Source organism: Phasianus colchicus, chromosome 8 (assembly GCF_987193195.1).
Source record: "Phasianus colchicus chromosome 8, bPhaCol1.hap1.1, whole genome shotgun sequence".
NCBI lineage: Eukaryota > Metazoa > Chordata > Aves > Galliformes > Phasianidae > Phasianus > Phasianus colchicus.
Window position 1 is genome coordinate 8,717,245 of NC_143443.1, and position 27,994 is coordinate 8,745,238.

Here is a 27,994-nt window from a genome sequence, read left to right on the forward strand (position 1 = left end):
AGAAGGTGATGCTGGGAAGCACCAGGTTCTATAGCAGCTGGAAACACACTCATTCAAGCAAGGGAAAATAACCACCACCACAAGGGAAGCAGAATTTGGTGAACTATGATAAAAGGCCGTAACCAAAAAATGTGCCATAAAGGGGTAAATCTCAGCCACAAGAAAATATTCAGCTGCAAGAAGACAGTAACAAAACATTTCACTAACAAAAATATCTAAGCTTTTAAGCCATGGGAAATGCAGTGTGATCCTATGCTACTTCAGGCACCTGTAGAACTGACCATTTACACACCTCTATTAGGGGTAGTCCTTAACACCCCTGTATTATGACTAGAGCTTGATATTGGCTGATCTTTACACTACCTTTTCTCACTTGCAATGCTTTTGGGAAAGAGCAGTCTACAGTGAAATCCTACAGTTTAAGCCCTTTTAAAGGAAACCAACTGTTTAACAATGTTATTTCTCCATATTTAATCATGAATGCAATTTAGTATAAAAAAAAGTTGAGACAAAAAAAATAATCAGACTTGCACAGAGTCGCCCTTGTCATACTTCATGGATCCATACTTCAGAACAGTCAAGAGCATTCAACACCTGAATTTTCTGGAAAAAGCCAAAAACTCTAGGATGACCTTACGTCACAGTATCTAAGAATCTAGCAATTTTCATATTCTCTCCTTAACTAGAAGTTTCTTTAAAAAAAAAAAAAGCAGGAAATCGAGTGATTTTTACTCAGATTACAAGTTCTGTCACTCATTTACTGAATAAATTATGTTAACAACTACTAATTCTTTTTTAACATCATTCACCATCTTCTGTAGTATTAGTCAAAGTATTAGTCAGTAGCTCCTAGATCCAGGTAAATGTCACTTAGAAAGCATTTTTTCCAGGAAAAGGGAATATGTGAAATGATTCTTTACAAAACAAGATACATAACTTGCTTCCATATATTTTGTTTTGTTTCAGTCTGATAGAAATGAAGTAAAAACATTATTGCTATGTAAGATAGTGATTTTCCGTTGAAGATGACATGAATCACTACATTTTTATTTTCTCAGGGCATGTCAGCAAATTGTTGACGTCAAGAAAATGTAAACCATTTTAATTCAGATGAACAGAATTTCAAAGTATGAAGGGTTTTTGTTCTTTACGTTTGAATTATTTGGAATTTTTTCAAGAAGTTCATTATCATGATTATTGAACATCATTCTTTCTACTACTCTCAGGCTTCCTTACTTGGACATACAAATGATAAGTATTTTTCCTAAAGTTCTGGGAGTTTTTTGCTCTTTTTTTCTTTAATATATTTGCTGAATGTGAGATTAAGAAAAAAATGGCCACCAGAGACTTTTCCATACCACTACTTATAATTCTTCTCTCTTTTCTTCTTTTTTTTTTTTTTAAACTACAGTGGGGAATGGCTCACCACATCCAAGAGAACTTCTGACTTCTCAGCCTCTACCCCATAAAAATGTCCCTGCAGCTTCTCATCCCAGTAAAGACATGCTGCTATTCAGATTTTCAGCTCTGTACAATAATGCATGACTCCTCACTGAAGATAGCCACCAATTCTGCCAAGTCAAACTCTGGAGTTACAACAGAGTTAGTACACCCTTAGCAGAAATCCCAGGTATGTTCCCAGTGCTGTGAGCCTAGGCTGTTAATAAAAGAAAAGATTTTGATAGATCTCCTACTAGTCCAAAATCACAGCATTGGCAACCATAAATATTCTGACGCCAAGCGCATATTTTCAATCTGCTGCATAAGCAGCTTGTTCCTCTCTGTATGTCATATCTGTATCTTACATAAACCAATGGAACGCGATGTTGAAATCAGAGCACAGTGACTGACTGCTGTCTAATAAAGCAGTGAGGTGGATTAAACAAATTACACTAGAGTGAGATAAAGAGTTCAGCATGAAATCTCACAAGTGCGCATTCAAGAAAGCACTCGTTTTGCGCATATTTGTTCAGAATTTCCACGCTCAATTTGTGCTTTGTGTGTAACATGAGATGCTTTGTCAATATTCATTGTGCAGTTTGTCTGAAGATCTTAGAGAGGGTAGTGGAAGAAGGGAACAAAAGTTTTCCTAAAACAAAAATATGCATTTCTAGTAAAACTTGAGGTATGAGAGTTTACTGTGAAGTTTCCCACTACTCAGAAATGAATGGTGGTCAGATGACTGTAAAATTAAATGGAAGAGTGTCTTAGACTACAGAAGTTTTGAGGTGATCAAAATTATTTCTAATTCCTGCACTTTTGATTATCTTTTGAAGTTTCAGAGGACCACAAGCATTTTTATGACTAATTACATATTGGTAGTTCAAAGCAAAAGGGAAAAAGTACAACACTTCTCTTTTGTTAAAAATCAAAACATATCTTAAATCTCTAGTGACAACTGAGTTCAACACTTTTCTACCACTGACATTCCAAAATTTACTGAAAAGTGATGACACAAACGCAAAAGATACAGTCACTCCATAACGCCTAGGGATTCAAGCTGACAGCTTCAAAACACGACTCTGTTAGAGAATGGTTGGAAATTGCAGGACAACTGATGCTCAAGTGCAAGAGGCACAGGCTGCTGCTCAAAAGTAACAATGAAGGATGGAATAGAGGATAGTTAATTAGGCTTCCTATTCCATCAGGGTTAATTGTGTTCTCCATAACCTCAGCAATACATATTGATGTGGTACCCTCATCATTGTTTGAAAGTTGTATTCCCACTTAATATTACATTACTAAATGCAGTATGTTTTGCTTTCTTCTAAATTGTCCACCCTTCAAAATAAATCCCAGCATCACCACCCTGTATGCTTATATCCATCCTCTCACGTTTAATGTTTTTAACATTCTTCCAAAACAGTCTGCTTTTGCCAGCCTATTCTAGATGTACAGTGTAATTATTGCATGACTGTGTTCAAAAATGGGACACTGTTCCCCAGGTTAAGGGTTATTTTTATGGTACTCTCCACTAAGAGAGAATTCAGAGCACACTACTGATTGTGGCTTCCATTTAGCACATTGCTATTCTCTGTATCTTTATTTCCTTGCTGTCCTGCTCAGAAATTGCAAAAGAATATGAAAACCAGGATTTGATGAAGGGAGAATAGGATATGAACAAACACCTCACCAGATGAAGAACAGAAGACTTGCCACCACTCAACCTTAATGATAAGGCAGGAGGTAAAGGAAATGCCTAGTATGAGAAAATAGCTGCCAATAAAGCAACGTTCTGAACAGAACAGCAAGAAGGCCATTAAAATACCCACTTCAGGATACGCACTTTTAAGAGGGGCAGGTGGTGTAACTCACTGGAATCACAGACTCAGTTAAGCGTTCATCAGGGTCAGGAGTACATGCTCAACTAACATCATTTGTTCATCAAATTTCTTTTTGGAGAATGTTCCCGAATTAGCTAAGGCTTCTTCATTGGCCATCTAGAGATTCATCTTTGGAATCAAAACAATAAATTCAAACTAGAACCAGAAGAAATGGTTGCTTAAAAAAAAAAATAAAAAGAAAAGCAGTTTCCTTTCCATTGGGAACATTCTGGCACAAGCTTGTACTTAACAGTGACATGTAAGCGGGCTTGATGTGCCCTGTTCGTGAGGGACACACCTCACACTGATACAGCATAACCCAGCAACAATCTCAATTCCATCAGCATTAAGAAAAATCAAACAGAACAGCAGAACAACACCTCTAGCCTCCTCCCCATTGAAATGCAATGGTTTGCAGTCACGTACTGTTCGTTTCAGCTCATGCAGCGAAGGTTCGAGGCAATACAGCAGGCTTTGCCATTACCTCACAAAGCATCATTTTGCCATTGGCTTTCAATGCTCACAGCCATAACTCACAAACGTAAACAAGTCTGACATTTTTCCCTGCCTTAAGAGCAATGACATCATACCAGTCAGTAGAGGGTGGATTTGGACAGGACAGCTGTAGCTCCTGCCCACAGGTGGAACATCACCTTTTCAACATGAAGCTACAACCAGCACCAACCACTGCTAGAACAACAAGTGAGACTCCTAACTTGGCACCATCCTACATTGCCCAGACTGTTCTGTTGGCTAATGTCTGGAAGACAAATCTATACACAAGCTTAAGTAATAAAATTTGCTATGTACTTTCAAATTAGATTGCTAAATGACGTAAAAATAGTTTTTGAAATTTAGTAAAAAAAAAAATATTAACATGTTCAAAGCTTAACGCCATCCCAGAATCTAGTTGTAAACATGTCTTCTATCCCTGAGGCAATGTATCATGCCTGATGCTTTTGGTATGTCAGAAAAGTATCCTAATTTACCATTAAGAGAGTTTTAAAATTATATTTCTCTCTGCTTCCTTTCCAAAGCTGCTCTTTCCATTTCTGGCAAGATAGAGCGGACAATCTGACTTAATTTGCATTTTTGACAATCTTTATTAAATCCTTCACCAAGGAAATGGATTAACTGTGAGGCTGTCATACACTTTCATATGATATAAAGGCACATTTAGAAAATAAAGGGTGGGAGTCTGAACAGATTCTCCACAGCAATAACCAATATTTCAGATGCATTTTCTGACAGTAGTTTTAGGGAATTCACATTATAAATTAATACAGTGAGTTAATGTTTATAATGAGTAAAAAACCTGAAGAAGTCAACTTCCTAGGTTTAACAATCTGGCACATAAAAATCACCCATTTCTAAATGAGAAAAGGAAAATTCAATGGATATCAGAAAAGAAAGAACTGCAGCACAGAAAGCAATAATATATCAAATCCATCTAAGTACAGTTTCAGGCAAAAGACTTAAGCATAACATAAATTAGAGCCACTGAAAATGGAATTTTATTCCAGAGTTTGGTTTAACCACATTTCCCCCATGATATATAAGGTTGATTCAAGTGCCACTTTTTAAAAATAAAAACTATTTGGAAAACTTGCTTTCTTCAGCCATGTTCATAATATTCTTTTACAGGAGCACATGTTGATTTTCAGTCTCTTGTTTGGAAAAGGCTTCATTTAGATACCGTTTACTTGTCAATCCCACATTTGGAATGCACAAGGAAAACTAAAGCCACACAGAAATTCTATGATTATCATATATTTAAGCATTTGAATGTTTATATAATAAAAAATAATTGAGTTCTGATGGTATTACTGATTCTAGCAGAGAACACACCCATCAGCATCTAGCATAAACAAAACCATCTCAATTCTACAGTCATCCTCATTCTAAGTATATTATCCAAAGCCATGCCACATCCAGAAGCAAACTGCTCAGAACATAAAACGACTAGGAAAACAAAAATGGAAAAAAAAAAACCAACAGACCATTACAGCAGAGTGTCTAAACAGGGAGTTACCTTTTTTCCTTTCTTTTTCCTGTGAGCTGGTTTAGCATTTTTCTCCTTTGCTTCCTCACTCATTTTTCAGCAGGTAAATATACAGGGGAAAGGGAGTAAAAGAGATCACTGCTTGTATTCCAACATGCAAAGCCACTGCAAATATTCACAGCCCTGAAACCAAAGTCCATCTGCTGACGTTTCTCAGACAAGTAACGGAATAACTGCTGTTTAAAGCCAGTCTCTGCTCCTCCTGCACTGACTTGAATCGCTCACAGCCTTGCTCTTTTCCTCAGCGAGAAACTGGGTGTTCTCACATCAAACAGTCTGCGATTCCTCTAAAGAAAAGAGAAAGCATTCTCATTCTTAGCTAGTCTTCACTCCTGAGATAGGATCGTGACAACACTTCCTAGCTTGGTCATCCACAGCGCTTCCAGTCTCTGAAATGGGGTTGATGAGCCAGGCAGAAATTAGCTGCAGACGGCTGACAAGTCAGAAGCATTCACCAGCAGATGATTTGCCATTTCTTGCAGACGGAGAAAGTGAGCTCGAATCGCTCTGATTGCCGGTCGCGCACAATACCAACATGTGTTGAATGCATCGGGGCATACCAGAAAAGGAAGCCTCCGAGAGTGATAAAAGATCAGGTTACTGGATCTTAAAGCCACTCCCAGGCAGATTCAAACAATAAAAGGCACAACACACTGCTGAAGAAATTGCTAGATGAGATGTTTACGTTTCCAACAGCTCCATATCTCCATCCAAACAAGCTGCAAATTGCCACTCAGAACTCAACGTTTGTAATATTAATTATTCATCTCATAAAAGCAGCAGCAATATTTCAGCAAAACACGTATTTACAACTATCTCTGCCTGTGAAAGCTTGCTCCTCCCTTGTATGCCTGTTCCTATGACAGGATTTGTAGTCTCTCTACTAATGCAGCTCTTTCACAGAAGCATTACGTGCCTCATGTGTGTGCATGACTGGCAGGTTTCAGATCATGTTTCCACATGCCGCTGACCTACTCCACAGAATGGAAAAAAAGAGAGGTCAGAGACTTCAATAATAATAAATTCTCTCCAGCCTGTGCCCATTAAGCCATGTTACACATAACTCATGTGTTACCAACAGCCATGACAACAGTCGTTCGAGACATTGCATTGATGTCATTACCACATACCTCTCCTCAGGCACCCACGATTCCAATATTGACTCTCTCTCTTAGAATCTCTCCCCTCCATCAAGATAGGTGGGAGGGGAGCAGGGGAACGGGAGAAATATGGAAAAGGTTATCAGACATCACGCAGCAGCCTCATCCACTACTGCCATATCACTGAGCTGAGTTAGCAGTACACTGATTTTCCCATTTGAGGACTCTGGTCACATCAGAGGTGCCAACTGACAATCATGATTGGTTTTGGGGGCTTTGAGGTCAATATTAAAATTCTCCTACTCCCATTTGTTCACACCTTCCCACCCTTCACTCTCATTTCTGATCTATGACAACCAATGTACATATCACAGACCAAAAAAAAAAAGAATTAATGCACCAATATTATACAACATCATTGCCCCAACTCTACCTCCTTGTCTCATTCTCCACGAACAATTTCAGTGAACTGCCACAACAGCACCATCACATGGAGGTTGCTTTCCGTATGTTAGCAACAAGTCCTAGTGCCCACTGTTTGCATGCACTGGAAATGGATCAGTGCCAGCTAAACCTGAGGCTCGAAACTAGAATTCTCTTTATCAGCCTGCTAAGGTGGATATTTTTGAGGAACCATACCTCATACGGTGCAAAGTCTAAATAAACACTATCCAGAGATCACTGATAAAATTTCCCTTAAAATTTCCTTTATGTCATTAGCATACAGTAACATCTATACTTACTAAGCAGTATGTTGTACAGAAAGCAAACACCATTGATAATAAACAAAGCTAGGAATTTAATTTTCCCAGACATGTGATTTTTAATGGCTGTCTCAAAGAAAGGAAAAAAACCTCCAGCCTCTCCCAGTTTCACTTTTTTTTTTTTAAAAGAATAGATGTTATGTTATAAACTGAAGTGCTCTCTGCTGGTTAACAGTGGTTAAAACAATGCTTAAACGCTCAAAATACCATTCTATCCTAAAGTGCACGAAAAACAAACCTTATCTTTTCAAAACTTTTTTGTCTTGTGTGCATAACACTGAACAACACTTCATGTTTTCTGAAATAAGTCAACTAAGTAGAGCTCAAGCACAGTTTAATCGTGTCTTATAAAACTAAGTTAAAGCTTTGATAAATAAATTGACTAGTTTAATTAAAGCATATGTAATTTTGTGGCATGCTCAGTTAATTGCATACCTATAGAGTCACCTCTTAAATAAAAGATCATCAAGTAACGCCATGCTTCTGCATAAATAGAAATGAATAAAAATGTCTCCCTCCCCAGCAACCTGGTAGCTCTCAAGAAGCTGACACATTTAAACCTTTCCCTGAGCTCAATGTACGTAGATCAAGAAATGCCCCACGTCCCTGCTGAACTGTTGTTACTCAGATGTGTACATTTTAGTCCAGTCCATGAGATGAGACTGTGTTTATTAGGTTTTAGGATTCTTATATCCTGGTTCCTATATTCCAGGGCATCTAATTACTTCTGAAGCAGCAATAACTTCATTGGGTTCCTATTTCAGAATCCTTTGTATTTGTCCTATTCTTCCATTTTCATTAATTCTCACCAAAAAATCTCTCCAGTGTGTATATATAAAACAAGAAGGAAAAATCCAGATGAAGAAATACAGGAATTTTGCAGTCACAAAATGCTCACTCTAAGAGGTAGGGAAAGATCTCACACTTTTCATCTCCCATATTGTACAGCTAACCATAGCAACTCTGCTAGAAAGGAATGTAACGTACCAGTCCTCTCCCATTTCAAGTAAATGTTCACATGTCAACATTTAGAACCTTTTATGAAATTTGTTTCATTTCCTCCTTACCTCCAAATTTGCTATGTTTTTAGTCTGAGTAAAGCCACGATGACAGCAGGAGAAGCTAAGTATTAAATAGAAAAGTACTTTGCAGAAATCTACAAGCGATTTCTCCAGAAAGGCTTTAGGAAAGAAACATAACAAAAACACATGTTCAGATTGTGCTTTTCAACCTCCTTCTTCTGTGAAGCCCACAAAATTTCTCTCTGGTAGTAAATCTGGTGACAGTTGAAATCAGTCCACTTCTAAAATTATACTGCAGAAATTATTCAAATAAACCTTCTTCCATCCCCAAGCCTTCTGCATATTCTGTGTAAATCCATACATCTGAATACTGAATTGAAGTAAAGAGAGAAAAAGTCAAATATGTCTGTTTGAGAAAAATAAAGATTTTCAATACCCAATTCCTTGTGCGCATTAAATTGCAGCTGAGGCACAATACCTGAGAAACAACAACCAACCACAAAAAAAAAAACCAACAGATTTCTGAAAAGCAACAGAAATGAAGGAAGACTTCAAGATTCTGAAGTGAGCTTCAGTTAATATTAAAAAAATAAATCAACGTCAGTTCAAAATTGCATTAAAATTATCTAAGGAAACACAACCATTCAGAAAGAATATATATTTGAACACACAGCAGTACTGCTACAGCCAACAGTGCAGTTTGATCAACTAGGAGTAACAATTACTGCCTGCTGTTTACATTGCCCGGGCCCACCGAACTTTGTTAGTTTGGTTGGTTTTGAATAGCACTTATAAAAAGTTATTTCTTTGTGGAAGTGTATCTGGGTATGTCCTGATGAGCTGAAGCCAAGGAGCACAGTTACCACTTGGAAATGCATCGCTACTTGAAAACCGACATTAGCACCATTGTACTTTAAAACTCTTTATGTTCCTGATGAGAACACACACACACTGCTCCCTGCAACTTACTGCTTAATTACAGTAGTGTCCAGAAGTGAACTTTCACAACCTCGTTGATACATATCTACTAGGACAGTTCTATTTTTAAATCAAAATAACTGGCATAAGAGGACAACAGGACAGGCCAAGTTCTGTCTATCAGCACAGTTCTATTTATAAAGTAGAGTGACTTGTGTGCAAGAAGCAAGGGGTGCACAACTTGTTATTGGTGACCTGTTTTGTAACTGTGTGCAATGGGTTTTAACAAGACGATGGCTGTGAGCAAGCTGCTGCCTATACCAAAACATCCAAATCCAAGTAGCTGAGTAACTTCAAAGTCCAGCTAAAAAGCCTATTATTCATGTGGGAAAAGCAAGGCAGGAAAAAAAAAAGGCAACTTCCATTCTATTTAGGTAGAAATCCACAAATTAATTTAACAAAAGCTTGTGGCACTCAACACTTACTGCAAGATCACTTTACAGATTGACTGCCTAGTACTTCTTGCATCTCAAGCAATATTATTTTACAATAAAGCAAAATTAAAGGTTAAATCAAGTATTTCCTAGACAGGAATGGAATAAGTGCTGAGAGACTGGAAGGCAAACGAACTCTTATCACCTCTTTCTCACAAAATGTTTTTAAAAAACAATTTAAATGCCACCATTACTGCCTTCCTTGACTTTTATTCTGAAGAAAACACAGCCTACATGTCAATCTGCTTGTTTGCAAAGACTCACTCACGTAGAGATGCACTATCTCAAACAAACAGGAAAACAACCCCCAAAAAACAATACTTTGTGGGAAGTTATGATAATAGGGTGGTGGTCTCCACTTGGCAGATGTGCTTGATTACCAGTATGGCTCACTATAGACAAAGCTACCACACTGAAGATTATCCTGGCCTAAAAAGCATGTCGTAGGCTGGCAGTGACCCAGTCAGCCTCCCTTCTCCTTTTAACAAAAAGCACAGCAAACATTCAAGCCCAGAACAGCATTCTAGGATAGAAGCAGAAGTGAACTAAAGATGCAAAGATGAAGAGCCTTCTGATTCAATACTCAATAAAGAGCTGCAACTCTCCTACACTATCAAGAAAGAATTTATTACAGCTCCTTGAGGAGGACAAATACCTGGATTTGAAAAAAAAAAAATGTATTCTGACCTGAGATAAACAAACTGAACATAAAATAGAAGTAAAGATGAGCAAAGTCAGTTTTTACTCAGATTAAGAAGTTAAAAATAATTGGTGTATTGAAGTCTAGATGAACATGAGATACTAACATGGATCAAAACTGATCTGCCTTATCTTCACAGTTACTTTAACACGTGTTAGCTAACTGAAGTTAAGAGTCTTGAGGACAAACATATCCCTCGAGGATGGAACTGAAGGGAGACTGGGAGTGAAGCCCAGAGCGGCTGGGAAGTTACTCAGTGGGAGGGAGAAAGCTAAGAGATTAAATTCCTTCCCTTGCTCCCTTGAGGGAGGAATTAGCTTGCTTTGAGGCATCCCTTAGGAAATGAGGTTTGTAAGAGTTCCAGTTCACTAGCAAGAGGATACTAAACCAAAAATTAGGTAAGTAACAGAGTAATACCACAGAAATCCTACACAAAATTTGCTAGATAGCGCAAATTAATTCTCTGCCAACTGAGTTTGAAAATAGTTACAGAGATCATACCTTACATCCAAGCCATAGAAGTCCACCTTCACATACCAAGAGATACTTGATAACAGATTCTGATTTTACTTTTTTACCTTTCATACTTTGTGAGACTATAAATATGATTCATAGGGAGTTTTTTGAAGTTTCAATCTAGAAAAACTGACCATTTTACAAAGTTATGGTAGCACATTTTATGCTGAGCACACACACACATCACTGTTTGTAAAGCCCTCCAGTAGAAGGGATGGGAGCAAAAACAGCCTGTTTCAAACTTCCACAGAGAACAAGTGTGGAGCAAAGGAGCCTCACCCTACAAACAATACTTCCAACTACATATTCCCAATGTCCCCTAATGTCAGAAACCATGAGAGGATTTTGAAGTCTGACATCTCAGTGTGTATGAGGAGTTTCCCAGCATGCAACATCTACTCACGTTTATATCAGGAAATGAAGAGGAAAACAAGAGAGAGGCTTCCTCCCTCTCAGGGTTGTTTCACTATGCTGCACAGCAGTGCCATGGCTGGGGGAGATCTCCATATTGCTTCTTCCACCACAATCCCCCAGGCTGGCTAGTTCAGTCTCACATCAATGCAGGGGTTTGCAATTCAGTCATCAGGCAACAGTTCCAGAACAGCACATCTCTGTAGTTGGTGTATATTAAGTCCAACCTAACAACCACCTACTTAAGTCAAGAATGTGGGACAATGGAATGTAAGAGAGATGAAGCATAGCTACACATGTGCATGCACAGCCTTTTTATTCCCTAAAACAACACTGATTCTGACAATCACAGGAAGAAAAAAAAAAGGACAGCAGCTTCACAAGCAAGGAAAATGTATAAGCCTTCATGACAAATTATTCACAAAACTACAGTTCAGTGAACAAGTGAGTGCTGAACCACACAAATTTCGCATTTATTCGAAGACCTCAGACTGCAAGGTTTTTTATTTCTGTTTTTGCTTAAACTCACACTCTCATCTTATTTTTACTGATAATAGTGCCTCAACAAGCAAAGCAGTTATCTTTAAAAACAAGTGAAAAATACAACATTACTAAAGATCTGCTTTGGGACTACATTTAGAGCATAATATAATAGGAATATCTAGTTCCCTAATTAGGGAGAAAAATGTACTTCATGACATTTTGGTTAGATGACAATTTCTTCATCTCTTACCTTTTATTTTAAAACACATTATATGCACCCACTGTAAAAAAAAAAAAAAAGCTTTGCAATGGCAAGAAAAGCATTAAGAGGTATCACTAACTGAAAAATGTGCAACATTCAAGCTGAACGTTTCCACTAAGGAATTTAAAAACAAAACATTTTTAGTCACAACTATTAAGCCTGATAGCACCTGACATATATAAAGGAGGTGACATTCACCTGTTCCCAAAAAGACATCTTAAAAAGCCTGAAAATCTCTTCTGCTGGAAGACCAACAAAAACTCACACAGGTCCAGAAAGATATCACAACACTGTTTTTGTGTTTAGTAGCCCCACTGAGGAAAGACCAGAATAGAAACGAAGTCTGAAAAGACAAAGAACTGAAGTCTTAGTCCAGGTAAGCACGGATTTTAAGAAAAGATTGGAAACAAGTAAGATTTGATTTTCTCAGTTTTGCTTTCAAATTAGACCTGAAACAGAAAAACTATTACGTAGACTTTCTCCAAAGAGTCCAAAAGCATTCCAATTAAATTTATCAAAATTGTTGTAGTCATTGGATCATACAAGCATTTACCTGAAACTGCTCTCAGAAGATAAATAATGTCCACATCTATTTAGTTTGTTTACTAAATGAAAGTAAAGTGACTGAACTGCCATCCGGCCAATCACCTTGTAAAGAAAACAGCTCTGAAATATGATATGTAGATGAGACCTAGTCTAACCTGTAACACAAATTGTATAAAGCTCTGTTTATATTTGTACAAATACAGATAGCCATACTACAATACATACCAGCAGTCGGTCAGTTTACAGAAGCAATCAAGTTAGATTCCTTCCCCTTCAGAGGAGGAATTTTCCTTGATTTTTTCCAGTTCTTTCGAATTTCTGACAAAAATACCCCCATGAAAAAAAATACTTGGGGGCTAAGGGGATGCATGAAAAGATTAATGAGGTTTTGCTTCCACTTCTTTCTCTTGTGCAACATCTTTCATCTGCTCTGTCTTTTAGGAAAGAAGAGAAAGGCTGAAACTCCAAGCCATCTTTGTGGTGAACAAAATGTATTACTATCATTTTCCATCACCAACAATAAGAGCAGCATTTTTTTGCCAGCTGCAACACATACAAAATAGGTGAAATGATGGCCATAATTATTTCAGAGAGCTAAATGATAAGTCATATCCTATTTACATTCAAGGCTGTGTATGGCCACGATTAGAATTCTCTCATTAGAAGAAACATGGGTGGGAATAAATTTCCCAGATAATGGACTAGCAGGGGAGACGAGACCAGAGAGGGCATGCAAGAGGTCAAACAAATAAATCTGATCTTTAGTAGCATCAAAAAAAGAGAAAGACTGTCATTTTTATTTTCCTTCTAATGCTTTGCCCATAACTTAAAGTGGCTCAGAGATTCTCTAATAACCGAGAAATGTGTGTGTAGGGGGTGTTCTTTGTTCATTTGTTTGCGTTTTTTCTTGGGGGATCAGCTGAGGGCAAAGAGAAAAGATGTTTGTTTGGAATCTCATATATATATGTGCAACAGAAACAGTTTGGGAATTCATTTCTTCCCAACATGGGAATATATGTTGTACCTACCAAAAAGAATGAAAATTTCCTTTACAAAAACAACAGTTTAAAAAAAAGAATATATATATATATATAATCATATATATAATAATAATCAAAATTGCTTTTAAGCTGCACTGGATTAGTGCCTATAAATTAAAAATCTCCGTTTCCACCTGCAATCATGAAAATAATTTTCATACCACCTTTAAAAAAAAGAACTTTCATCTATAATTGTCTGTCAAATATTTCCCTAAACAGAGCTTAATCAAAATGTTCTTTATACAATCTGTTGATCCGTAACACCACATAATATTCATCACTAAAACACACCATAAACTTTAAATCAAGTCTGTACATTTGATTTGCCTATGTCTATAAAACTTCCAATAATCTTTTCCAACCTGGAACCACGTAAAATATTCTCTATTAAAAACCCCCACACCTATAAATGAAAAATAAAAAAACAAAAGCCACAAGACCTTGGGATAGCACCAGCTACAACTGCCTTTCCTTTAAATATTATCAGAAGAAAAAGGCCCCCAGAAATAAGCAAAGCAAGCACATAGTCTTTTCCCCATCTGTAATCACAAATCTAATCTGCCATGCAGAATATGGATTTTTCATTTTAGCCAAAAGCCAATCTGAGTTTGAGTTTGAGTTATTAATTTAGAATAGCTTCAAAAGAAGAGAAGAACTTCCGCTTCTCACAGAACAAGCAGAAAAATCTTTGTAATTCAAATAATTAATTCATGAATTCTCATAATAGATGCTATGGCACTGTATAAAAATCAACTGGATATAATAGAACGTATCAAAGGTAGCAAGCTTCCAGTTTTGTGCAAGTTGCATGCTTCAGAACTGCTGCCTTCTATTCCACAGAGTTCAAGGTTAACTTTATTGAAATATGTGAGGAAAAGCAAAAAAAACGTAAAGTAAAAAGAGCCAAGAAAATGCCTCCCAGACAGTTGACAATAAGTTGTGTAAACCCAAAATATTATCTATGCAAACAGCAGTGAAAAAATACATACTTTCCTTTAATTTAACATAAGTTTTCTCATACTATTCATATATTCTCAACCCTGAAATTCATGACTAGTTTTAATTTATAATTATATCTGATTGGAAGTAATCTCTTTGGAGGGAGTTTGTGTCTTTCTTACCATCCAATTGTATGTTTACAATTTACAGGAGGGGGAACAGCTGTTTACAAGGGTGAATAGTGATAGAATGAGGAAGAATGGTTTTAAATTGAGACAGGGGAGGTTTAGGTTAGGTTAGCAAGTTTTTCACACAGAGGGTGGTGATACACTGGAACAGGTTGCCCAAGGAGGCTGTGGATGCCCCATCCCTGGAGGCATTCAAGGCCAGGCTGGATGTGGCTCTGGGCAGCCTGGTCTGGTGGTTGGCTACCCTGCCTGTGGCGAGGAGGTTGAAAGTAGATGATCACTGTGGTCCTTTTCGACCCAGGCCATTCTATGATTCTATGTTTAATAGGCAATAAATTAGATCAACCCTCTCAAATCAAGAATATTTTACCCCAGGATGGGAAACGGTAAGAAATCTTACTGTCTTTATCCTAATCCATGAGCTTTTTATTTTTAGTATCTCTTATCCTACTGAGAATGGGTAGTGACAGAACAGTTGAGTTTACAGAGGGAACCAACACCGGAAAGCAAAGAAGTCTTTAAAGTCAGTAAAAGATGACTACCGTCATAATGTCCTCTTTAACCCAAGTGTATTTTCCTATTCCTTTTATCAGTTGGAGGTGAGTGGGAGAAAGAAACCATTTAAATAGCTAAAATGTAAGATGCACTTTGTCATTATGGAATATAAAGCTTACACGTGTAAAGTGATACTTAATGTGCACTTAAGGCCTGGAGTTCCACAACTGTGCAATATTTTTTCAGGATAAGTACTTGTCTATCCTAAGCAAAGAGCAGCTGCAGAAAAGGAAGCTACCTCTCTGAAACCAGGAACCAGGCTGTACAGGACAATCCAGATGAATTTGTAGGGATTCACATCTTGCAGACGTTGCAGCAATGACATGACACAAATCATGCAGCTCAAAGGGGCACTCAAATGTGTCAGCTTTACAAAACATTGGAACCAAGTTACCTGCACTGCAGTTTATACGCACAAACCTGCCCTCTTCCAGAAATGCTCGCTTTGCCACCGAGTGACAAAGAGATATTAGAAACAGTCCCTTTCAAACAGAACTTCCTACTTAAAAGCGCTGTTTGCTTCATCAACATTAATCCACAGTTACAGCCTTATTCAACTGAAAATATTGATTTCTCTAGTGCTCTGCAAAGTGGTTTTTTTTTTTTTTTTTACTTCAGTGTGAAAACTGTTTACTCACTCTCCAGTGCTAACCAATTATCTCAAGGAATATGCACATCAAGTTCTCTTGAGAATTTTCCACAGTGTCAATCCTAAATCAAACAAAAGCCCTCTTCCAGAGAGAACTTCACTGCATTTCAAAACGTCGCATGCATTCTTCAGTATATTTCTTCATCACTCATTTGTTTAACTGCACATCACTACGGCATTTCTACCTTCCTATGTGGTGACCCTTAAGGCTTACAAGCACTAGTCAAGCCCACTTCATCCTCCAAGAACTTCCCACCATCTCACTCCTATATGGAGAACTGCTAACAAACTTCACTGCTTGCACTGTTGTAGTCATATCAAACAGAATTCAAACACGGAATATTCTGAAAGGATCTATTCCTTTGGTCTCCAAACAGCAGTCTTGCATCATATTTCCATATAATTCATTCTTCGTGGTATATAAAAATCAGAGCAGTGTCTAGAACAAAAGACAAATCCTTGCACATCACACGTGCCATCTGCACATTATTTCATGGCAGTGCTTACTGTATTTTCTTTCTGAAGAAGGACCACAAGAGCATTCAACAGTAATGGCACTACTTGTTCTTATAACAGGATGCATTAGCAGAAACAGATTTCCAAATACTGCATTTATGAAGTTCGCATTTTGCTATCTGCATGTGGCCTTCTCCAGACTGAATTTCAGCTTCTATTTATACAATTCTGATAACCAGAAAAGCAGCTTAAGTTTTATTACCGTTACACATAAGTCAGTCAGAATGACCATTAGCTAGAAATGTTGTAATTAAGAAGTCCATTTTCAAAGTCTTATTGGCTGACAAAGAGGACTGATTACTGCCATTAGATTATGAAACTCCAGGACGTCATAAATGCTTCACAGAGATATCATTATTAACATGTATTTAATAAAAATAAAGCAACAAAATGCATGTGCTCATTTATGCCCTCTTCAAAGTATAAAACTGGAGCTATTTGAAGCTCCAATCTACATAACAATTGAGTTTCTAGTTGCAAAAAATCAGTCATTCAACACTGTTCTAAGTTGTGAATTTTTTTCTTAACTTAAAGATGAAGGAGATCACTACTTACTTTACAACAGCTTATAAACTGATTGCTAAAATCATGCCAAACATGGATAAAGGAATAACTCTCAATATAAAGTCATAGTCTTTCACTTATTATTACACTCATCCATTCACAGTCTATGCAGGAGTTAAATTGCCATCTTGTTTTTCTCCTGTGGCATAGCAAATGTGCTATACTTTTAAACTGCTTTTGAAAAGAAACTGCTATTTCTCTGTTTTTTTTTTTTTTTTTTTTTTTCCTCCATTTGAGGTTCCTCCATCACTACCCTTGCCTTTTGTTTTCCCGTAAATGAATTATTCCCTACCCTCTCTCTCTCTCTCTCTCATGTCATCTGCATCAGGACTTGTGTGCACTGTTCTGTCTCAGAATAGACACTGAAACTTCATTCCAGTCAGCAAATTTTGACCTTCTAATTCCTCCTGCCCTTCTACAGGCCTTCTCTACACAAACCTCTAAACGCCACCTTGGCCACACATCTCACTTTGCCTTTTACACACATACCAGCCTCTGGAATCTGGTGCTTAGAACAGCTCTCCAGTGTCCATCCACTCTACCATGAGAGAACTGTGAACTCCAGTAATTTCTCCATCCATCTGCTTCCTGGCTTTTTCCCCAGCCACTCTCCCCCACTCCTTTACAGTTCTGATAGACTGAAGGCTTGCCCTCTGGACCTTTATAGACACAGGTGAATACCTGCTCACTTTCAATTTAGATCTCAGCATCAGTTGCATTCTGCATAACATCACAGAAAATGCAGTCTCACACAGCTGGCTTCTGCCTAGTTGGGTTTTTTTTAAAACCATTTTTTTACCATATTTTCTTCCTTGCTTTTTCACTTACAAGATTAGAAGGTTTCCCATTTTATTTCTTCCCAGGTGTTTTCAGTCTTCAGGTTTTTCTCACATTGTCCATTTAACCCAACATGCTTATATACCCTTGCCAGGATTAGATTCCGAACAGCCTAATCAGTTCCTCTTTACCCCACACTTAGCATCTTTCAGGCTCCTCAGAACCTGGTACTTTTGGTTTATTCATTGTACCAAGCCCTCCTGGGGCATACCCTGTTTGCCACACTGCTGGGATCGCTAGCAGTCCTTTTCCTCACCTTTATCTTGAGATAGGAGAGAATGAAATCCTTTCACAGTGACCAAACTGAAAAAGAAACTGCTAACATTTACATCTCCTGTCACAACAGCTTCTCTCTGCTTGGCAAGAAGAGTTCCCTGGCTCGTGCCCTGAGGAAACTAGGCAGTTTTGCTACTGGCAAGATGATAGAAAATGGTGCAGTTTCTATAAAGCCATCATCATTTCATCAGCAAAGACTGCTTCAGAGTGATTGGCACTCCAGAAACTTCAGACATATGCTTGACTCATTTTCTTCGCCCCATCCTTTGAGTGATCTCTATATATCACTAAAGACACAAGGGTAGCTTGAATCAGATAGTTTTCCTTGTCCTTAGCTGACCGCTTCTGTCAGCAACCATTGCTCGAACTGAGGATTCATACAATACCCCTCCTCCAACAGGTGCTGCACAGATGCAACAAAGCCACTGCATAATGGAAGTTTGGAGATAAGCCCAGAAGCCTCGCCATCTTCTGCCGAGGCATCATTTTGGCCCATTACTTCTGAAGCCAGGAAAATGTAATGTTTAGAACCCAAACCTTCCTGGCAGTTTGCATATGAATTTGCAGCATTCAGAAAAAAGGTAATTCCTGTAATTACATAGGAAAAATTCAAAACCGTAATTTGTTTGAGAAAGGCTGAGATAAAGTAACAAAGTTCAGGTTTCCATTGTTAATATTCTTTCTATTGAGAAAAAAGTCCCTCAGGAATACACTCAAGCTAAAGTCTACATAACAGAAGATATTTTTTTATTCTTGCACTCTGAATAAAGTAATTTCTAATAGAAATGAGATAATTTTCATGAAGAATCAAATGGGATATAGAAAAAATTAAAAAAAAACACCAGAGCTCACTGGTACTAAGAGAACTGAAATAAGCAGGGTTTTACAGATTGCTGATATTACAGATGGCTGCTACTACTATTTCTGAGGTATTGCCAAAGGTTTTTGTCATTTTTATTTCTACCTACCATTGTGCCTATTTGCAGAGAGTAGGGCAACACAGATTAACTAGAACTTTAAAGAACAATGTGTCCTGCTCAGACCCATTATTGTGATTTATGTATTTATGAAAATGTTCTAAAAGGAATAGCATACAATAGGTTCCTAGCTAAAGCAATATTTTCCTGCCAAAAATAGCTGTAGTAGGTGACTGACTTGTACTCTGGAGGATGAAGAAAAGCAACTTTCAGATTTACACTGCAGACAACAGCTAAACTGGAAATACCATTTATGATGGGTTTTTTTGGTCATTGGTTGTTTTTTTTTTTTTTTTAAATCACAGTTCTGGAATGTTCATGTGGCTCTACCACTTGGTACATCACACCCACTGTACTTCACCTGGCCCAACTCACATGAATCTGACTCACAAAAGCTTTTGTAAGAAGTTCTATTTGTATATACATAGAAGTTACGCATATGAAAATTATATATACATACACGACATTCACTAATATATACACAAGTATTAGTTGAACTTATTACAAAACTACAAATTATATATATATTTGAATAAATATATGGAATAAATTCCTATTGTATGTAGGAATTGAGGTTCAGATGACTTATGAAGAACTAAACCAAAATCCTTTGTTGCTTTTTTTTTTTCCCCGTAAAGAATTATTTTCTCTGTCCCTGGTGGCTGATAGATAACTCCTTTGGATACTTAATTAAAAGTAGAAAAACACTCAGAAAAGGCATGCCATGCTATATATCTCAGGTAAAGCACCCCAGCTATGATGCTGATACAAAAGCAATGATACCTTTGATACCGTAAAATTTGTAAATAGTGTTCAACAAGTCTGTTTGACAACGTATATAGAACTGAAGTGGGGTGATGAATAAAAGGCCCCACTGGACCACACAATGCCACCACAGGCAGGTCACAAAAATAATTCCTCAGTAAGGACGTAACAGCATTTTCCCCAAAACTTGAGACAGCAGATCAGAAGCATCCACAAAGACAGTAATCTGTTCACCAGCTAATACACCACCTAAACAAAACACTGGAGAATACTTGCCACTGATAAATAATGCTGAAGTTTATGGTATGTTCCTATAGCTTTAAAAAAAAAAGTATTAACACCAAGGTAGTTTTTACTATCTAACACTGTCTTCAAACTGCATTGCTCTTTGTAGAAATTTGTTTTGTTATAACAAATGTAGGTTTATTTTTGCAAATAACAGCTCCCAGTACAAAAAAGACAGGGAGCTGTTGGAGAGGGTCCAGAGGAGGGCCACAAAGATGATCAGGGAACTGGAGCACCTCCCCTATGAAGACAGGCTGAGGGAGCTGGGCTTGTTCAGCCTGGAGAAAAGGCGGCTGCGGGGTGACCTCATTGCAGCATTTCAGTACCTAAAGGGAGCCTAAAACAGGAGGGGAGTCAACTCTTTGAAAGGGTAGATAACTGCAGGACAAGGGGAAATGGTTTTAAGTTGAGGGAGGGGAGATTTAGGTTGGATGTCAGGGGGAAATTCTTTACACAGAGATTGGGGAGGTGCTCAAACAGCTGCCCAGAGAGGTTGTGGATGCCCCGTCCCTGGAGGTGTTCAAGGCCAGGCTGGATGGGGCCCTGGGCAGCCTGGTCTAGCATTAAATGGGGAGGTTGGTGGCCCTGCATGTGGCAGGGGGGTTGGAGATTCATGATCCTTGAGGTCCCTTCCAACCCTGGCCATTCTGTGATTCTGTGAAGTGCAGATACATGCACAAATACTTTGTGTTGTAAATTGACCTGCTGGGATTTCTAAGACACATAAGCACAGACAAGACAGTGCATTTGACACTCATGCTTTCACAATGCAGTGACAGTATACCATCTTCATACATGCACTCAAAAGACCTCCAATGCACATCTTGATGCATATCAATGCTCTGCATGAACACAGCCAAAAAGTCAGTAAGAAGCATGCAACATTACTAGCAGTTTTTTCTACCAGTTGAAGAAGTGAATCCAATGCTCTTTTTTCCCCCACCAGTAGATATTAAAAATTCTCATATGGAGATCAAATTCTGGAGGAGGCACCTATGTCCCAGGCACAAATTCACACCTGCAGTTAATCATGGACATATTCTATCTGTAAGACACTATATAGCAAAAATATGAGACAAAATACTAAATTTTCAAAGCCAATATATTTTCCTGAGAACTGTTTGAGCAGTTCTGTAGGATTTTTGTTTTACTTTATTTTGTTTTCAATGCGTGTTTGTCAGAAATACCCACAAAGACAAGTCAGCAGAACATCAAGTTATTCCAATATCATTTGCTAAACGCAAGATTTAAAGTTTTACATTTCCCAAATTCCAGGATTTGGCACTGTACAAAAGTTGGATCAGCAAAAACCACATAACAGATGCAGTTAACAGTACTTAATCATTCCACATAATTTCTGTAAAACTCATTTTTCCTCCAGTAAATTTGTACCCACCACATTGTGCACTGCTTCCTGAGTATCATGCCATCATCTTCCAGCAGAGAGAATACAACCCCAATTTGTTCCTCTGCCTGCCCAGCCCCACTTTTGGCTGTTTCCATTAACTTAATACAGCTTTAAACAAGAAGGCCTACAGATGCCAGCTCTAATTTCCAAGCTTTTATATCAAAGTCCTGACCAGACAGATAACTGGCATAAAAGACTGAAGCAGTGAACTAAATTTCTAAAATGCTGCCATCTGATTCTCATCCCACACAAATATGTAATCTAAGTAATGAAAAAAGCTTTCGTCTCAAACATCAGCTCGTTCAAAGCTCTTGAAATCAGTAAATGTTGAAGTTTGGATTGAGTCATGACAAGGTAAAACTGTAATGGTACGAAATAACCTTCTGAACAACAATAAAAAGAACATGCTTAATGTCAGGCAGAAGAGAAAGCAATCGCACTTTCAGACAAAGACTGTCAGTTTAAAAATATACAATGTAAAGAAAAAAGTTTAGGATCTCTTTTCAATTCATGATTCTTCATCGTAAATTCTAAGCTCTTATAATGTTTTTACATTCAACTCGCCTTACACTGCAAAAAAAATGGCAGCTATTTCTGTTGAAATTTAAAGGAAAATTACTTATTTCTGGCATTGAGACAGAGTAATTAATATATAGGTATAATTTCCTCTGTGTCCATTAAGTATGCACTGCACTGGAAGACTTTAAGGGTACAAAACCAGAAACTGAGTATCACTGAGCTCAGCAGGCACCAAGCACACAGGCTTGTGCACAACAACAGCGTGTGGGATATAAGAATTAAAAAGCAAAAGTGGTCACCACGGATCAGTATAGCTCAGCCACTCTCATGGCAGGTAGTTGGTTATTACTCAGCTGTTAACACTATTTAATGCTAACGAGGAAGCAGGAAAGATAGGAAGAGAACTGCCTGCTACGTGGAAACAATTCCTGGTGTTTCCTTGAAAATTCTCATTTCTCCCCTTTCCTTCCCAACAATAAGCAGTGCAGGGCTCAATTGCACAGCCACTTGACACTTGCCAGGTTGGGTATCTGATAAGCTCAGCAGACCAGGCAAACAGCAGCCACCAGGGAGGGTGCCACTTGAAGTTAGATGTTAACTGGGAACATGCTAGAAGACCACACATTCAGTTCCATTAATTCAGAAGCCTTGTTTCATAGAATCAAATAATTAGACAGCTGGACTTTGAGAAAAGAAAATTGTACCTGTAGATGGTACAACAGGTCTGACACAGCATCTCTCCAGTACTTGTTTGAACCAGTGACAGTGACAACAGGGGAAAACTTGTCTGATCGCAGTACAAAAACAGAAAATCAACTTGAAATAAATCATTCACTGCACAACATTTGGCCTTATCATTTGTAAGAAATATGCTACCCAGACAAGAGAAAAAACAGAAGGAAAAAAGAAATGGACACAAATACATTTCCTTCTCTCAGACTTCCTGGAATCTTTTAAAGTATCCAATTTTATTTATTTTTCTCTCTTCCAGGGCCGAGCTTTATTTTGTAACTTTGGAATAGGAGCTGGAGAAATAACAAACTGACATGTAAACTCAGATAATGAACAAAAGTAGAACTTTAAAGTTTTACCTTTCTGGGGCTTCCTGGAGGGTAGAATCTAGGGCACACCTGAAGTAAGTGAAATAGAAAAGAATTAAGACTGATAAGCAAAGCAGTACAAATAAATACAATACTTACATGGAAACATAAATTGATATTAGCTGGCCCTACTGTGGGTTTCAGAAATACCCACATTATACCACGCAAGCAAATACAATGTGGAGTGTGTCAACACAAGTTGCAATACAACTGACTGATGTCACAGTGCTTCACATCCCACAGAATTATACCTCCTACCCCACAGATACTACACATACAAGTAGTTTTTAACCTATGAAAAAAAAAACCTGTATATCCCTGAAATCTATCCACACAGTTTTTCGGATCTACAAATTGCCATTTGCAAACAGGAAAAAGGAAAAAAAAAATAAAGAATCCTGAGAGATTAGACAGGATGGAATAGCAAACCAAAAGCCTGCAAAGCACTGAAAAAGCATGAGATCATCCTTTAACTTCTGATAACTTTCCCTCTCGTTCTGCCAAAACCTACAGACAGGGAAAAAACCTGCAAGATGAAGCCAATGAAAAAATAAGCAGAGACATCTGCTTCATCTACTTGGAAAATAACAAGAACAGAGACAGTCCGCATTCTTCAGCACACTTCAGTTTAAGCATATCAGTAGCTTTGCATTCTAGGTGCCCCACTACAGTGCTTGACCAAATGCTTCAGCAAGGAAAGTGGCCGGGGACACAAGCAGGTAACAGATGAATTCTTGGCAGGGGGTGGGATGAAGGCCAAGCAGATCTCACTGAGTTATGTCATCACTCCCCAGAGCAATGCACAGAGCTAGGACTATCCAACTTCAGGTGCAAAAGTAGGAAGCTGAACCCATCAATCTTACTGAAACACTGGCTTTTTTTCTAAGCCCGTTTGTCTGAACTCACTGGTTCCAAAGACAAAAAAATAAAATAGAATGGACACAGTGTCAGTGTGACTCCAGCAATCAACACTGAACTGCTTGCTTTCAAATATATTTAAATATATTAGAAAAGTAAAGAGAGGTCTTTGATTTCTAATACTGGTGAAATGACACTCATTACAACAATATGTGCAGACTGTGAGGTGTGGCTGTTTATCAGTCCAATCCTTTACATGGAAGACATTTTCTCAATTTCAGTAGTTCTAAATAAAACTGTGTTTTCTCTCTTTAAAAAAAAATATGCCTTCCCACAGAACAGTCCTTCCCTTTGAGCTGCTTGATTTCAATACTGATCGCAGAAAAATTAACTAAGCTTCAAACTGCTGCACCATCTCTGCTTTCTGTTAGTGAATACAGCATGCAGTGCTGGAAAATGTATGCAGAATGACTGTGTCATTACTGCCACAGCCTGCAAATCAACTGGCAAAACTACCACCTTACTACAGCAGTCCTACTGAAAAAGAACCACAGTGCATTGCTCATTTTCTACCATTCCTTCTCAGTACACTTACATCCTATGAGAGAAACTAAGCTCAAGGGACATATATATATACACACTTGGTTTGGTTCTTTTGTCAGAGTGAGAATGCAACCACCATTAACAATAAATTTCTATAGAAAGGTCCAATAATTCTATGTATCATTTGAAAAGCCAAACAGCTCAGAGAGATTCCTTTCCCATGTAAGCACATTCTGACCAATAACTTCAGTAATGAAAAACTAAATATTTTCACAAGTCCCTCAAAATCTTGTTCCAAGACCCAACTTTCATACAAAACATTTCATTAATAATCAGAAAAAAAACCCCAGCAAATAGCATCGCTCACCAAATCATTAAAATTTCCCATAATAAAAATCAAACAGCCTTTCAGTTCAGTAATTATTTGGCTACAATTCTAAACAATAGGTTCTGCCTCTGTAAATATTACGTTCCCATTCTGTTATGTTATGCTAAACATTACACAGATCACTCAACAAATCATCCTGAAAAGGTCTTCAGAATCCACAGTGAATAATTCATGTTTCCCTTTTGCCATTCTCTCCTGGCATAGACAGAACACCTTTAATTCAGTCACTAACATCACAAAATCAGAACATGAACTCTTAATACCACCAGGAAATAGTCAAAAAGCTCACAAAGAGAAACCTCCTATGCAAACCTAATTCACTTCCCAAATGAAAGAGCTAAATAATTGCAAATTTGACTAAATCATCAAACAAGAATCTGAAGAGACTGACCATATGCTGAACTCTCACTCTCCCATACTGGGTGATGAATTAAGATACTAGTGTAACTAGCTGCTTACTACAATCCTGCTCATGACACTCACATATGTTGATTTGGCAAGAATTCATTTTTTGTAATCTAAGCAACATGTTAGATTTGAGAACAATTTTTCTGACCTATTTCCATAGAACTGGAAGAAATACTATGAAAGGACTAGAAAATATATGAAGGGTAATTATTGTACCTTTGCAATTGGCATGATGAAAAGCATTAGAAAACCAAGACACAGCTAAACAACAGCTCAATTACTAGTATTTTCAGAAGCCTGAATGAAAACATGGTAATGTAAGCTCTGTAGCATGATAAAGAGGATTTACAGAGGGAGGCAGAAAACTGGCCCCAAAATGGAGCCCTGCAGAACAGCGCCAGTGACAGGCACCAGCATCTTGTAGCCTCTTTTACCATAACACTAGCTACATGCTGGACATTTTGTCCAGAAGGATGCTGTAAGCAGCACTACAGAAAGCTTTACTAATCCTAAAAGATTGCATCAGCTGGCTTCCCATGGTCACCTACAAGGGCAACCCTGTCATAAAAGGAGATTAAGTTCATTACACAGGACTTTCCCTCTGTGTGTGTGTGTTGGCTGTGACAAATGACTACATTGTCTTTCAGGTGTTTTTCAATAAATCCCAGAACAATCTTCCCCACAATTTTACCAGGCACTGAAGTGAGACTGACAGGCTATTCTGTTTTGACTTGGGCAGCTAAGCACCACACAGCCATTCGCTCACTCCCACCCCACACCCCACCAGTGGGATGAGGGAGACAATCGGGGGAAAAATAAAACATAAAATTTGTAGGTTGAAATAAAGACAGAACAGAAATAGGAAGGGAAAAATAATAATAACAGTAGTAAAGAATACACAAAACAAGTGATGCACAATGTAATTGCTTGCCATCTGCTGACCAGTGCCCAGACAGTCCTTAAGCAGCAGCAGTCACCTCCCCAGCCAACTCTTCCATGCTTTATTGTTCAGTACAATGCCATCTGACATAGGGTATCCCTTCAGCCAATTTCACCCAGCTGTCCTGGTTCTGACCCCTCCCAGCTCCCCGCACACCCCCAGCTTCCTGCTTGTAGAACAGCACAAGAAGCTGAAAAGTCCTCGACTCAGTGTTAAGAACTGCTTAGCAACTGCTTGAACACCAGTACGTTAGCAACATGTTTCTCATTCTAACTCCAAAACACAGCACCACATCAGCTACATGAGCCAGCAGTTTGCCCAGGTGGCCAAGAACAGCAGCATCCTGGCTTGTACCAGAAATAGCATAGCCACTAGGCCTAAGGATTCTGTGATTCCAACTATCCCAGTCAAAACCAGGAGAAAGGTCCGTAATTGCCATTCTTTCTTGACCTTCTTGAAAACTGGAACAATGTTTGATAGCTTCCAGCCGTCTGGGGCCTCTCCAGATTCCCAAGACCACTGAAAAACATGGTCTGAAACATATCAAAAACTTGACATCTGCCAGCTCTTTGAGTATCTCGGAATGAACACCATTGAGTCCCATGCAGCTGAAGCAGCAAATCCTGCACAAGTTTAGGGTTGGATGAGGGTTTTTTTTTTATTATGACAGTCACAGTCCTCCAACTAGGTTCTCTAAGCGTCCCAGGACCTTCCATAAACGTTGAACAGAGAAGCTAAGACAACATTAAACACCCGCTTTGTTTGCATCCCTCCTTGTGAGCTTACCAACCTCATCAAATAATGGATCAAATGTTACCTCCTTTTGCTGCTGACATACTAAAAGGCTTTTTAGTTTCCTCACACAGTACCTGCGAGGTTCAACTTTAACTGAGCTTTTGCAGCTTTCTCCCCATAACGGCAAACAGCATCTCTACAGTGTTCCTGTTTCATCCAACCTCAGCTCCAGGGGCCAAACACCTTTTTTCCTGCCTTAGAAGAACACCCCTACTCAGCCAAGTCAACTTCCTGTCTAATCTACATGCCTTCCAACATTTTGGAATTGTTATTTAGCTCTTAGCAGCATTTCGTACACTCCACAAGAACATTAAGTCTCCACATTCTCCCAGATTTGCACTAGGCAAGAAGGGTCACTTTGACAGTGGGACCTCATAATGAAAACTCCCAAGAATTGCTGTATTTGGAGTTTCACAAAACCTTTTCTGACAAATTGGAAGCTGAGGGATATGGGTTGCACATTTGCAGCAAGGGGTGGTGGGGAAGGAGTGGAATATATCTGTACTTTCCATAAGCAGCGCAAGGTACAAGGAGTCCTCTGGATATCTCATTTTTAATAGATTGGATTCTTCTTTGCAATTCATTTTTCTCATCCATTTACTCTTAGACTACACTGAAGTTTCTGTAACTGACAGTACTATAACACGCAGTTCTTTCTGCAGCTGCTTGTATGTCGTATCTACTATACAGAGTTTGACAGAATACAGACATACAACATCCTGACCTCCACCGAAATAGTGAACTGCAGATGGAGAAGGAAAATTATCTCAGTACAACTTGTTTATGGAACGTTACTCTAATACTTGCGTTTGCACGCATGAGTCTAGTTGCACTAAGTTCCTA

General features: G+C 38.3%; 1 protein-coding gene across 2 annotated transcripts in view; it reads right to left on the reverse strand.

Moving 5' to 3' along the window:
• ANK3 (ankyrin 3) overlaps positions 1 to 27,994 on the reverse strand; it is a 315,864-nt gene that overhangs the window by 280,971 nt on the left and 6,899 nt on the right. For both annotated transcript variants that reach the window (XM_090144833.1, XM_090144835.1), the window contains exon 2: positions 23,211 to 23,249. In XM_090144833.1, the coding sequence (XP_090000959.1) occupies positions 23,211 to 23,249 (39 nt within the window). The remainder of the gene's footprint in view (positions 1 to 23,210; positions 23,250 to 27,994) is intronic.